The sequence below is a fragment of the Primulina tabacum genome, chromosome 15, assembly GCF_025594145.1.
Source record: "Primulina tabacum isolate GXHZ01 chromosome 15, ASM2559414v2, whole genome shotgun sequence".
NCBI classification, from domain to species: domain Eukaryota; kingdom Viridiplantae; phylum Streptophyta; class Magnoliopsida; order Lamiales; family Gesneriaceae; genus Primulina; species Primulina tabacum.
The window spans coordinates 34,065,208-34,079,223 of record NC_134564.1 but is presented as its reverse complement, the minus strand read 5'-3'; the positions used below and the strand labels follow the sequence as shown (position 1 = coordinate 34,079,223).

At 35.1% G+C, this 14,016-nt stretch overlaps 2 protein-coding genes across 2 annotated transcripts; one reads left to right on the top strand and one right to left on the bottom strand.

Annotated features, from left to right (window-relative positions):
• LOC142526471 (phosphoenolpyruvate carboxylase 1-like) lies at window positions 1–5,359 on the top strand. Its single transcript, XM_075630899.1, has 10 exons — window positions 1–459; window positions 839–1,230; window positions 1,313–1,397; window positions 1,675–1,897; window positions 2,072–2,175; window positions 2,252–2,339; window positions 2,530–2,684; window positions 3,103–4,101; window positions 4,297–4,683; window positions 4,796–5,359. Exons 1-10 carry the CDS (start codon window positions 295–297, stop codon window positions 5,096–5,098), a joined length of 2,901 nt encoding a protein of 966 aa, XP_075487014.1. The 5' UTR covers window positions 1–294; the 3' UTR covers window positions 5,099–5,359.
• A 754-nt stretch (window positions 5,360–6,113) lies between these two features.
• On the bottom strand, window positions 6,114–9,848 carry LOC142526351 (ketol-acid reductoisomerase, chloroplastic-like). Its single transcript, XM_075630682.1, is given in 11 exon segments — window positions 6,114–6,741; window positions 6,922–7,077; window positions 7,158–7,325; window positions 7,460–7,495; window positions 7,497–7,600; window positions 7,697–7,814; window positions 7,935–8,162; window positions 8,482–8,622; window positions 8,719–8,784; window positions 9,027–9,119; window positions 9,482–9,848. Coding segments are annotated over 11 exon segments (1,770 nt in total). The 5' UTR covers window positions 9,773–9,848; the 3' UTR covers window positions 6,114–6,372.
• Between the last annotated feature and the right edge of the window lie 4,168 nt (window positions 9,849–14,016).

Here is a 14,016-nt window from a genome sequence, read left to right as displayed (position 1 = left end):
GAAAACAACGCAACCCCTGTGTCTCGTCATCTTTTGTCTCTCTCGTGTTGCATGTTATTTCTTGAAATTTCGCTCTCCTTTTCTGTTTAGTTTGGCTTCTAGGATCATCTTTTGTTATTCAATTTGATCCGTGATTTGATTGAACTGAACCCGCAAAAATCCCGTGCGCCTTTTTGTTTTTCTTTTCCAGGAACTGTTGTGGAAAGACTCGAACTGAGGGTAGGGAAAAAAGAGAGAAAAAGGGCACCTTTTTTCAATTTTTGAAGGGTATATATAGTGGGTTTGGGAGGAGAAATGAGCAAGAAGCTAGAAAAAATGGCATCAATTGATGCCCAGTTAAGGCTATTGGCACCTGCGAAGGTTTCAGAGGATGATAAGCTGGTGGAATATGATGCTCTGCTTTTGGATCATTTTCTTGATATTCTTCAGGGCTTGCATGGGGAGGAGATCAGAGAGACGGTGCGAAATTTTATTTTATTTTTTCTAAGAATTATTTATTCATTTTTTTCTTGAATGGTGTCTGTGCAAACTTGTGTTTTGACTGTGAAGTATTGTCGATTTGGTGATGTTACTTTTTGATAATCGAATATATGTTTGACATATTGGAATTCTTTTTTTATGGAGAATTCTATTTGACTTTTATGAGTTTTTTTGTTCTCTTTTGCTTAGGCCATGGTTAGAAAAGACAGATTTATACTTTGCAATTAAAACCTTTTTTTTTTGGTTTTATGATCCAACATTCTTTCTACTTTATGATGGGAACGGAAGCAAGTTCTTGTGGGTATTATAAGTGAAACTGTTGTAAAACTAACAATTCTAATGTTAAAATATGGACTAGGTTCAAGACTGTTATGAGATTTCTGCAGATTATATGGGGAAAGGTGATCCGATGAAACTCGAAGAACTAGGGAGAGTTCTAACTAGTTTGGATGCTGGGGACTCCATTGTTCTGGCAAAATCTTTTGCTAACATGTTGAATTTAGCCAATCTTGCCGAAGAGGTTCAGATTGCATACAGACGCCGGATCAAGTTAAAAAAGAAGGACTTTTCTGATGAGGCCTCGGCACCCACTGAATCAGACCTCGAAGAGACTCTAAAACGGCTTGTTGGACAACTGAATAAGTCCCCCGAAGAAGTTTTCAATGCGTTGAAGAACCAAACTATAGATTTAGTGTTGACGGCACATCCTACTCAGTCTGTCCGTAGATCTTTGCTTCAAAAGCACGCGAGGTTTGTATTATTCGCCTTTTTTTATTCTAAGCAAGATTTGTGAGATTAAATAGGGATTTTCTTTTACTCGTATATTTTCCAGGATTCGTAATTGTTTAACTCAGCTAAATGCTAAGGATATTACTCCCGACGACAAGCAGGAGCTTGATGAGGCCTTACAAAGAGAGGTGCTTTTGGGATATTCATTAACTTTTTGTTAGTTGATATCAATGAATTACTCCTTAGACATTAAATTTTCTGTTTTTATCATTTTCGATTCATTATCACAACTGGTAAAACGAAGTCCGTATGTTCTTTGTGGATTCTTATCATTGAGCTAATATTAAAAACCATTTATGAGATCAATTAAAGTAGGGGCATGCTTTAAGATATATGCGATTGCTTTTTTAAAAGGATTTTTTTGTCTATCATGCAATTCTCATAGTATATATTTGGTCCTTTCAGATTCAAGCTGCATTTAGAACAGATGAAATTAGGAGAAATCCTCCGGCCCCCCAAGATGAGACAAGAGCTGGATTAAGTTACTTTCATGAAACCATTTGGGAGGGAGTGCCAAAATTTTTACGGCGTGTGGATACTTCTCTGAAAAATATTGGAATAAATGAGCGGCTTCCCTACAATGCTCCTCTTATCCAGTTCTCTTCCTGGATGGGTGGGGATCGTGATGGTATTTCCTTCTTTAATGCATTTTGATTATTATTGGTATCCTTTTTTGCCACTTTTTTAGATTGCTAAATAATTTAGTAGAAACAAGATTTTACCGACTTTGCTATTCCTATCTCGATTTCTTTTTTAACCAACATGATTGCAACTGAGATGTGTTGTATGTGTCTGATGGCAGGAAATCCAAGGGTAACTCCTGAAGTTACAAGAGATGTATGTTTGCTGGCTAGAATGATGGCTGCAAATTTGTACTTCTCTCAGATAGAGGATCTCATGTTCGAGGTAAGAAAGTGAATTTTTTGGCATTTCTGGATTTTTCTTGAAAAAGTCTTGTTTGGTAATATATATTCTTTGGCAGCTTTCAATGTGGCGCTGCAACGAAGAACTCCGTACTCGTGCAGATGAATTGCAAAGGTCATCAAAGAGAGATACAAAACACTACATTGGTACGTAAAAACATATTTAATTTTGTTTTAAGTATCCTTAATTCCCGTGAATCCGTTTTATCTACTGTACTACTCATTGTTGGTAGTGTTATAATACAATCGTGGTGATCATGATCTGTCTTTATATGTTCCAAAACGTCGAATTTTTATGATTTACTCATTTTGTTTTACCCCCAAAATTTGTTGACAGAGTTTTGGAAAAAAATTCCACCGAATGAGCCCTATCGTGTTATTCTTGGTGATCTGAGGGACAAGCTCTATTATACGCGCGAACGTGCTCGTCAATTACTATCAAATGGAGTCTCTGATATTTCTTTGGAAGCAACCTTCACCAATGTTGAAGAGGTCTGTCCATCCCAAACACTTTAAATCTCTTTTTGTCACTTGCTTCTTCTGACTTATATTAAGTTCCGAGTATTTCACTAAAACAGTAACAGTTTCCAACACACGAAAATAAGTTTATTTCCTGGTCTTGCAACATATGCAAAATTGATGATTATTTATGAATTGTTCGACTATCATTCCATGATATTCATGTCTACGATTTTATGATTTGATTACATGCCAATTTTGCATGAATTTTGTTGGTAGAAGAGGAGAGAGTGTTTGATGCAAAGTAGTCCTTGAAATTTCAATATATTCCTTGGAGTGAAACATGAATACATTTTTTTAAAAAAGAACTGCGTTATTGTACTTTGTTAATTTTCCTTCTTTGTATTTGATCTTGGTGCATGAATGTAATAACAAAAACTTTTATCCTCAGTTTCTGGAGCCTCTGGAACTTTGCTATAGATCTCTTTGTGATAGTGGTGATAGACCGATTGCTGATGGGAGTCTTCTTGATTTTCTGAGACAAGTCTTCACATTTGGGCTTTCACTAGTAAGACTCGATATCAGGCAAGAGTCAGATAGGCACACTGATGTTTTAGATGCAGTTACCACGCACCTGCAAATTGGATCCTACAAGGAATGGTCGGAGGAGAAAAGACAAGAATGGCTATTATCTGAACTTAGTAGCAAGCGCCCATTGTTTGGGTCTGATCTTCCCCAAACTGAGGAAATTGCTGATGTTTTGGAAACATTTAATGTCATTTCTGAGCTTCCCACTGATAATTTTGGTGCATACATAATTTCAATGGCGACTGCCCCATCTGATGTGCTAGCTGTGGAGCTTTTGCAACACGCGTGTCATGTCAAAAACCCATTAAGGGTTGTTCCGTTGTTTGAAAAGCTTGCCGATCTTGAAGCTGCACCTACTGCGATGGCTAGACTTTTTTCAATAGATTGGTATTGTGATAGGATCAAGGGGAAACAAGAAGTCATGATTGGATACTCGGACTCAGGAAAGGATGCAGGACGCCTTTCTGCAGCATGGCAACTATACAAGGCCCAAGAAGAACTTGTAAGCGTAGCTAAACAATATGGAGTGAAGCTCACGATGTTCCATGGTAGAGGTGGGACAGTTGGAAGAGGAGGAGGTCCGACGCATCTTGCCATTTTGTCGCAGCCACCAGAAACTATTAATGGCTCGCTGCGTGTCACTGTTCAAGGGGAAGTAATTGAGCGATCATTTGCAGAGGAGCATTTATGTTTCCGGACTCTACAACGTTTTACTGCAGCTACACTTGAGCATGGAATGCATGCCCCTATTTCACCAAAGCCAGAATGGCGTTCGCTCATGGGGGAGATGGCTGTTGTTGCAACAAACGAGTATCGGTCTGTGGTTTTCCAAGAACCTCGATTTGTTGAATACTTTCGCCTTGTGAGTATCTCGTTGCTTTATCGTATTGTGCTTATTTTCTTTTAGTCACCTCTAAAAAGCTCGCACGAAATAATTGTATAAAATAAACAAGGTGAAACAATGTGCATATGCCATGCAAGGGGGCCCCTTCTTCTTGTACCCTCGGATCTCGTTTTCCTGATTACATTTTCTTTTTCCTGTCTCTGAATATTACAGGCCACGCCTGAATTGGAATATGGCAGGATGAACATTGGGAGTCGTCCATCAAAAAGAAAGCCAAGTGGTGGAATAGAGTCGCTTCGAGCAATCCCATGGATATTTGCATGGACACAAACAAGATTTCATCTCCCGGTATGGCTTGGGTTTGGGTCTGCGTTGAAGCACGTAATTGACAAGGACATGAGAAATCTTCAAGTGCTCAAGGATATGTACAAAGAATGGCCTTTCTTTAGAGTGACTATTGACTTGGTTGAAATGGTGTTGGCCAAGGGAGACCCAAGAATCGCCGCTCTGTATGACAAACTCTTGGTTTCAGAAGATCTGTGGTCATTCGGAGAGCAGTTGCGCGCCAACTATGAAGCAACTAGACTCTTAATTCTTCAAGTAAGGCCCTTCAATTCGTCTGTCCACCTAAATGATATTATAGGTCATTTAAAGATGCATTTCTATTCTTTTTTTGTTTGAAAAATTACCAACTCGTTCATGTTCCCCTTAGGTTGCTGGGCATTCCGAACTTCTTCAAGGTGACCCTTATTTGAGGCAACGACTCAGGCTTCGGGATCCATATATCACTGTCCTCAATGTCTGCCAGGTTTACACTTTGAAGCGAATTCGTGACCCAAGTTACCACGTAGAAGTTGGTCGGCACCTGTCGAAAGAGGTCACAGAGATGGAAACAAGTAAGCCAGCTTCAGAACTAGTTAAGCTCAACCCGAAGAGCGAATATGCACCAGGTTTGGAAGACACTCTTATCTTGACGATGAAAGGTATTGCTGCAGGATTGCAGAACACTGGTTAAAAGCACCGTGAACCCTTCGTATACGATGCTAGGTTGGTTAATCATAGCAAACTATGTTACTGATTCGAAGAGTTGACAGTTGGAGAGTAAAAGACTTGAGTAGAATCAAGTTCTAACTATGTGCTTACTGATTAGTATATGTGGTTTTCTACTTGTTTGTTTTGAATTTTTTTTACTTTAAAATCTGTGGTCATTTTGGTAATCCCACCCGGGCCTAGCTATCGTAATGCGTCCCGATGCCAAAGCTTCCTGAACCTACTGAAGCAAGGAATTCCATGATCATATGCTTAAAATTGTGAGTTTTCTAAATATCTAAGTTTTACGTTTCAAAAATGTTACTTGACTTTAGTTTAAATGAATATTTTTTAGAGGTGATTTAAATGAATTTTAATTGTATTAATAAAGCAGATATCAACATAACTATAACTCTTAACCTGATAAAACTATGAAGGTATCGATTATCTATCAACGAAAACTTTAATTAAATGAGTTATCTGCGACACTTGTTACAAAATAATGTTGTTAGTATTTGTCTTTCTTTTATATATAAAATATTATAATTAATTTAAAGAACAAAAAATTCATTCTGGGATTTCATTAATACTATTTTCTTTGTTAAATTAATTTTAAAGAAAATATTAAGTATTTATTATGTAAATTGCATATTTATGACGAAGTGCAACAACATACATAGTAGACTTGATTTTTTCCTCGAATATATATTTTTATTTAATTGTAACTATATGTTTATACCTTCTCTTTCAAATTAATTATTATTTTAAGAATACATAACCCAAGAATTCTTAAGATCAAATATTCATGTGAATAAATGAGAAAAAGTGAATGAAAATAGTATAGATGAGAATTTTATAAAATAAACCTTTGATATTGTATTATATCTTTCAGATATCGATCTTATCATTTTTCTATCGTCTACCATATCCCAACATAGACAAAATTACTCGTGACAACTTCTCAAAAATCATCCATATCAATACTGCTCACTCATGATTGCTTAGCTCAACAAGAAAGCTTTCAAACATTGATAGCCCCACTTATTTCGTACATAATAATTATAAATAATACCTAAGATTCAACCAACTTGCTAATGTCAACAACACATGTTACCAAAACTAAAGCACATGCACCCCGTCCACAGACAACGATAGCATTTACTAGTACAGCTGAATGACTCAAAAGTCACAAGATTCAAGAAAAGTAGCCGCCCGGAACACTGCATTATTTAAGACGTTCTTGTGAACATTCGCAAACCTTCAGTTGCTTGACTGGCGAAGTTCTGGACGAACAAAATCAGCATCTGGGGGTACTGAAATGTCCACGGTAGGTCTCAACTGGGCACATACTTCGATGGCTCCATGCACGGGATCTGACAGGAAGTTGCTAATGAGATCTTGATTGATGGGCGCTCCATTGTCGACCGCGACCAATGCCTGCTGAGTAAGAATGTAATCAAATCTTGGTGCCCACTTCCTGGATCCCAGCCGTGCCGTGGTTGAGCAGTTGTCAACCATGAACGAAACCCCTCGAGCATGCATGAATGGGTTCAATGAATCCACAGCCTCGATCACACTCTCGTTTATGATCTCTGAGTAGGAGTGCCCCTTCTTCCTCAGAATCTCAATCTGGAATTACCACAAAGCGAAGTCAAAAGACTAAACTCATTATTTACAGAGGTCGATCAAGTAATACGTCGTTCTTGCAAAAAAAATAAAATTAGCAATCAACTTTCACTGGGTCGACAAATTAAACATGAGTGAAGTTCTGGAAAAAAATAAAAAAATAAAACACGGACCAACACACACCTGTGCCATCATCAATGCAACAAAGACACCTGCAGTGAAAGGATACAGGGGTCCCAAGTCTCCTGGTGGACGTACAGCGCGTACACGCTCACCAACTTTCCACATGCGTGTTTGGTCGATCTTGCCCATTGGGAAAGACGGTAAACCATCCTTCTCCTGCGAGATGAATGAAAATTTTAGGAAAAGAATGGAAATGATGCTTGCACTTTGTCACAGCAGATGTCAGACCAACATACATAAAATCGCCGCCCAGCCAAGACAACGCTCCTTATCTCACTGCCACTGGCTACGTCTTCATAGCACTCATATAAGATGTCCATGCAGGGATAATACGAGGCACTGTATGCACGCTCAAAGTCTCTTTTACCATCTCCACTCAATGAATTGTAGACAGCTAGCATGCCCTGCAACGAGACTCATCATCTAAATTCAAATGTCAGAAAAACTAACAAAAGAATTAAATAATATAAAACAGTCCATGGAGGCTATATAAACTTAGGAAGTGTAGCCTAACAAAACTATATGTCCTTAACCTGACCTTTGTTGATATGGTCCTAGACACAATTCCTGTAACAGCACTCCACAGTATTCTTGTAAGCAAGATCCTCACTCATCCCGTTCTCAGTGTATCTCCTGAACAAGGTTTCCACAAGACCATGCACAGCACCAAGTAAAATGCCTATCAATCAAACAATTAAATCAGGAACCATTAAGTCTCGCAGGAGTTCATCAAGACAATCATACATTGGCACGGGTAAAAGTTAAAACTTCTAACCTCGCTCCCCAAAAATGTCACTCTTGTACTCCTGCTCCAGAGTAGTTGCGAAAGTAAAAGGCGAACCAAGAGCAACAGACCATCCAAGGGCAACATCTGTAGCTCTTCCATCCACATCCTTCAGAAGTAAAAGTCATCAGTGTTCACAACACAAGAAACGTGAAAACCAAAACAGGTAAGATACCCACCAGTCCACACCCAAAAAAATATATATGAACATACAAAGAGATGAACACACCTGGTGGACAGCAAAACTTGAATTTATACCAGCACCATTAATTTCCTTCCCCTGTACATACAACCTCCTGACAGAGGGTCCCATTCCCTTGGGGCACACAGCTATCACACTGATGTTTTTAGGAAAATCATGACCCATTGACTGCAAATGACCCAAAAGGAATCCATGGGAAAGTCCAAGTATGCTTTTTGGTTTCATGTGGGAGAACAGTTTCTCATGATAATCAGCCTGCCATGCGAATGAAAAAAGGAATGCAATATCTCAGCCCAAACAAAAGATGAGTAGCAGAAAACATGCCGAATAATCATTTGTGTAGAAAATCTAATCTCTAAACGATGCCAGTGGTAATTTCACTTTTCACCTATTTTGTCTGCAAGAGAATTTTTTCTTGCAGCACATACATCATTAGGGCAGCACATACATCATTAGGGCAGCACATACATCATTCATGTGCCTAAAATTGATTTAATAAGTTGAAGCTGAATATGTACAGAACTAGCGAGCACAAAACCAAACCCTGATGTAAGAAAGAAAGGCAATTCAATACCTGGGCGGCATCTGATATCAATAGCAGCACCAAATCACTTCCAGACACAGTCTCCCATATGTCTCCCAAGGTTCCATTTTCTTCAGTAAACCCAGCAGCACGGGCCTCATCAAATGATCGAGATCCCTTCCTTAATCCAATCTGCAAACAAAGCCAATTAATATCCCATACAATATAAAAGATCTGGTCTTTATTTATTGGAAATAATTAAGAAAAAGACAACAGAAGAAAGACTACCTTGACCACTATATCGTACTTTACATCAGCAAGGGAATCTCTTAGATTTTGAGCTTGTGCAGGTCCCTGGAGAAATTGAAAGAACTACCATCATAAAAATATAGATTTAAAATGAACCAAGCCAACTATATAATTGAGTTGGCAGAAGATGATTCGAACTAAAATAGTTATGACATAAGATATATGCGCGCACATATACAGAGTTTTCTAACGTGGTACAATTCAACTACTTAATCCATATCAAACTGACAAATGTTACAGAAATACATTCAATAAATCCCTAGTACAACAATAGCAAAGCAATGCACCTGTGAACCCCAACCAATCACTCCAATCTGCTTTACACCCTTGAATGCATCCGGCAGCAACTTGAACAAATTTCTCCCTCCTCTCACAATGTACTACACATTGAGATGGATCATGTTAAACTAGCTTCACCTTTCAGAAAACACATACTCAAGTTGGGCTGTATATATAATTTTGCAAGTTCACCAATAAAAAATTAAAAACTTTAATCATATAAAAATAAACAACAAATGAGAAAAAAAACACCATAGTAAATGACTACTTAAATGTAAAAAAGCAGAAATTAAACCAAAGATACAATTTCATTCATCTAACAGAAAAGCACAATGTTCTCAGACCTCGAGAACCTTCCACCACGTTCACTATCTTTTGAAAGCAGAAAGAGCAAACACGTTAACAATCATCAAAAAATATCTAAAACACGTCGTTAAGGTACTTTATTTCTTCACACACAAACCTCATCGTGACCAGCGAGATTGATTTTCTCCTTGGTGAAAACGGAGGAGTCGAAATCGAGAGAAGCAGGGGATTTGATGGCGGGAACTGAAACCATGCTAGCCGTAATAGCCGATCCGGCGGCTGAAGCCTCGCCTCGGGCAGTGGCGGCGGTTCGGAGAGGCTTGAGGGACGGGGATGACGACGAAAGGAAACTCAAGGATGTCGAAGATAGCTTGGATGGCGCATTCAGAGATCTGGAGGAAGAGGAGGAGGAGGTGGTGGAGAAGCAGGTAGACGACGCCGCCGCCATGAGTAACCGAGAGTAATGTGGCTTCAGAGGTTACTGAATGAGCAGAGGATAAGGACCGCTGATATCTGATATAGTTGCTCACTATTGACCTATCAGTTATAGGATTAATCGGAGTTATTTGGAAAAAATCTCAAATCCAATTTAATTTAGATTTACTCCTTCCTAACTAAAATTTTAGTTTGAATTCTGTAATTTCGACAAATTGATAAAAAAAATAGCTTTCATGTTATAATTGAGATATGATTATGACAGTTTATTATTGTGTAATTATATGTTTGAGAGATAGATTTTTTCGAAAAATTCTGAATCTGAATATACGTTCAATATTAAATATTTACATAATTTATTTTAATATTTTGGAATATTTACGAGAAAAAATAACCAATGTCAGACATTAAGTGCAAAAACGAACATATCAGTTTCTCAATGTAAATTTATGATTCAAAGCTATAGGTTCTTAAAAATTATCTCGTATTTTTCTGAACTCTCTGAGATTTAAGATAGATATAAAAGATGATACAAAACTGTGACAATCAATTATATTATATATCGCATAAAATTGATGAAATCTTTGAAAAACAAGAAGAAATTCTTGGACCAATAAAACATATTCAAATAAGAATCCAAATTTTAGAACAACAACCAAGTTCTAGTAAAAAGATATCGGAATGAAGATTATCATGATCATTTGATACTGAACCTTTATTACACCAAAGAGAAAATGTCAACTAATACCAAAACCTTTAACCGGCGAATAAAAACTGATCAATCTGATTAAAACTATCTCGGAGAAGAAATTAAATTAATTACAACTATAGAAATGATTGATCTAGAATATCTTCAAGACCTTGTAGACTTTTTTTGTGAATTTCAATATCGTATATCTGAACTTAGTGATCTTCCTATTGATCATCAAAGGAAATGGTGTTATTTCGTGACAACTATGAGAGGACCTCAAATATATTTTATTCAAAATAACTTATACTATTAAATATATTAGAGTAATTAAATAACGTATTAGATTATTCATATCTTGTAATATATATATATATATATATATATAATACAAGGAAAGAAAACAGCTATGAATGATTTTATGATTTAGACATGGTGGTGGACATTTTATTAGAGATATGATAACGGAGCGGGTGTAACACGGATTTGGCTAAATCTCATATTTGTCAGTGGAAAATTAGAACCTGAATTTGAACCGGTATCGTCTTCTTTTTAGTCCTGCCCTCTCAAAACTCAGTGGGTCCAACTTGAGTTAAACCTATGAATTTATTATACATTTAATTAAAAAAAACTTAAATAAATTATTTATATATATACATAATGATATTGATAATGTGTATATATATATAATGTACTGGTTAAATCGCGAGGTCTGAAACTATAAGGGACCCTACAAAGATTTTGGAAGGATTTTTTAGGTTTGCCACTCATGCATCACTTAAGAGAGGGGTAAGACTTACAAAAATACTCAAACAAACTATCCAAGACCAAGACTCATTATTGTAGTTATTTTTTGGCAATTTATATATATATACACACACAGGGTTCACCCAAATCCGAGACCCGTCCTGAACTCGAAACCCGTTTAACCGAGTTTAGTCCACCCCAAACAAGATGGCTTTAATATAAAATCTAATCTATTGTCATATCTATTTTTAATGCTTTTGGGGAGACCATTCTCTTCTCTGTATTATCTGTTTCTATTTTTTTATATAAACACAAAAAAGGAAATACAAACTTATCCCGCAACACTTATTACTTAAAAACTAATAAATAAGAATATGATCTCCAAGTTTTTGGTATTTTTTTGTTCCTTGATTGATTTACAAAATGAATTTCTTTTTATTATTTATAATGTACCATAATTTTTGCTCTTTTACTTCAGTTTGATAATTTCACGTTTCATCTTCTTCTTTCAATATTTATAAATATAAATATCATATTTCCATAAATTAATAATCTCTATCACAAACATTACCTTTTTAATGTTGATAAATTATGATTGTTTATACACGTTTTATAAATATTTATTTCTTTACTCGTAATAATTTAAGTTTTTGTGCTCGGTACTTGAGAACATGATTTTACTATTTAAATTATAAAAAATATAATATTTCGTATTTATCTTTAATGATTCATAAACACAAATAAGAATTAAATAATTATTAGTTTCTTTTCGAATCAATTTAATAATAAAAACTATTTTGGATATATTGCTCTAAAAACCTCACGTGTTTGTATTTATAATAAAAAATACTTTGTTTCCTCACATCAATAAAAAATAATAATTAAAGGTTAACCAGTCCAAAAAAAATAAAGGTTAACTTAAAAGTTAGTTCACCAAACTTTTTGATATTTCTGGTTTAAATTAAATTATTTACGCCGCCAATAATATTTAATATGCATTTAATCCGCTAATGTAAGTTGCATATAGGGATGTAATCGAGTCGAGCCGAGCCGAATTCTTGAATGTTTGAGCTTGGTTCGTTTATAATCGAGCCGAGCTCGAGCTTTATTTAACGAATATATACATGACTCACGAGCTTATTCAAGCCTTTATTGAGCCTAAACAAATTTAATAAATATGAATTATACATTTAAAGTTTCATTAAATTAATTAAAAAGTACTTAAAGAAAAATATATTATTCTTATTAAAATTTATAAATTTATTATAATAAATAAATTTAATAGATTTTTCTATATATTTCATAAATAATATGCAAAATCAATAAATCAAATATCAAAACTATTATTTTTTCATCTAAAAGATTACTCATGAACTTACCAACGAACATGTTCACGAGCTAACGAGCCGAATACTGTAAAGCTTTAGTTTGGTTTGTTTATCTTAACAAGCCCCATTAAACGAGCCCAAACGAGCTTTTATCGAATCGAGCTTCGAATAGCTCACAAACGATTTGGTTCGTTTACATCCCTAAACTTGCATCTATATCTTTCCAGCAAGCATATATAATATAATATAATAAATAAATATATGCGCATTTTCATAAATCATAACTAGTGGCATCAATTTGCTCCTTATATCATTAATATTACAAACTATTTTGAAAATTTTAGAAATCTAACTGAGTCAATCAAATGTTTTTAATGGGATTTTTCATATAAAATTATATATATATAAATAATTTTATATTACATTATGGTTGCTGTATCTGATATGAATTCATTTTAAAATTATAAAACACGAATATTTAGCCATTGGAATTTTAAAATATGCTAGATTTGTTTGAGTACTTGTTCCAAATATTATATATGTGTTTATAATAATCAAATCAACTTACTTTCTAAATTAAAAATATCTGAATAATTAGTATACTAGTATATACTATTTATACCTACCAAGTCATTAGAATTATATTTCGATGACTTATAATTCATTTTACATCAATATTTCAAGTTTCAAACGGGATCTCGTTTGAAATATTCAATTGTAATAAAACCCTTCTTTTGACTGAAAAAACCGAGCAATCGCGTGGATGGCAATCGAAGACTCTATTTTGATAACTCGAGAAATCTTGTTTCATTTTATGTAATTTTTTTGCTAAGTAAAATAAAATGATAAAATGGTGGGTTTAATTGGGCTTGGGGCAAGTAATCAACGGTGATTAGTACCATGTAAAGTGGGCTTCTATCTAACAAGAGAATTATCCAAATCCACCAGCTGTAACATACCATTCCATCTCTGTAATGGGCTTTTCTCAAAATCCTCATTTGCGAACTACATAGAGACAAATTGGTGTCCAATTATCACAAAACAATGACTAAATCAATTACTTCTAAATAATAGTTGCAACATGTATATATACTACTTACGTAATATGTAACAAATAATACAAGTTGTCAAACCAAGTACTAAATCTAATAGCATTTGTCACACACACACACACACACACACACATATATATATATATATATGATGAAATCATCATGCATACTTGAACCTAATTTGCGAACATGGAACCCAACATCTCACATTTCCAAATATTCAAGTTGGTGGTTGACTCTTGTTTACCTTATAGTATTTGGTTAGGTAAATTATCGGTTTTCTTGTCCTCTATATAAAAATTAATCTTCATTTGCAAATATATTAATTAATTAACTTTTTTTTAATGACATGATAACTCACGATCATTAATTTTTCGATACGTATTGGATAAATCATCGGGCCAACGCATTAGCGTGCAAACCACGATAACCAACTAAAGTA

What these genes read in the sequence shown, in the direction of transcription:
- LOC142526471 (XM_075630899.1), top strand. Translation starts at nt 295, where the DNA reads ATGAGCAAGAAGCTAGAAAAAATGGCATCAATTGATGCCCAGTTAAGG. An exon ending in AGATACAAAACACTACATTG is followed by an intron (nt 2,340 to 2,529) that starts GTACGTAAAAAC and finishes ATTTGTTGACAG; the next exon opens with AGTTTTGGAAAAAAATTCCA. An exon ending in TTGTTGAATACTTTCGCCTT is followed by an intron (nt 4,102 to 4,296) that starts GTGAGTATCTCG and finishes TGAATATTACAG; the next exon opens with GCCACGCCTGAATTGGAATA.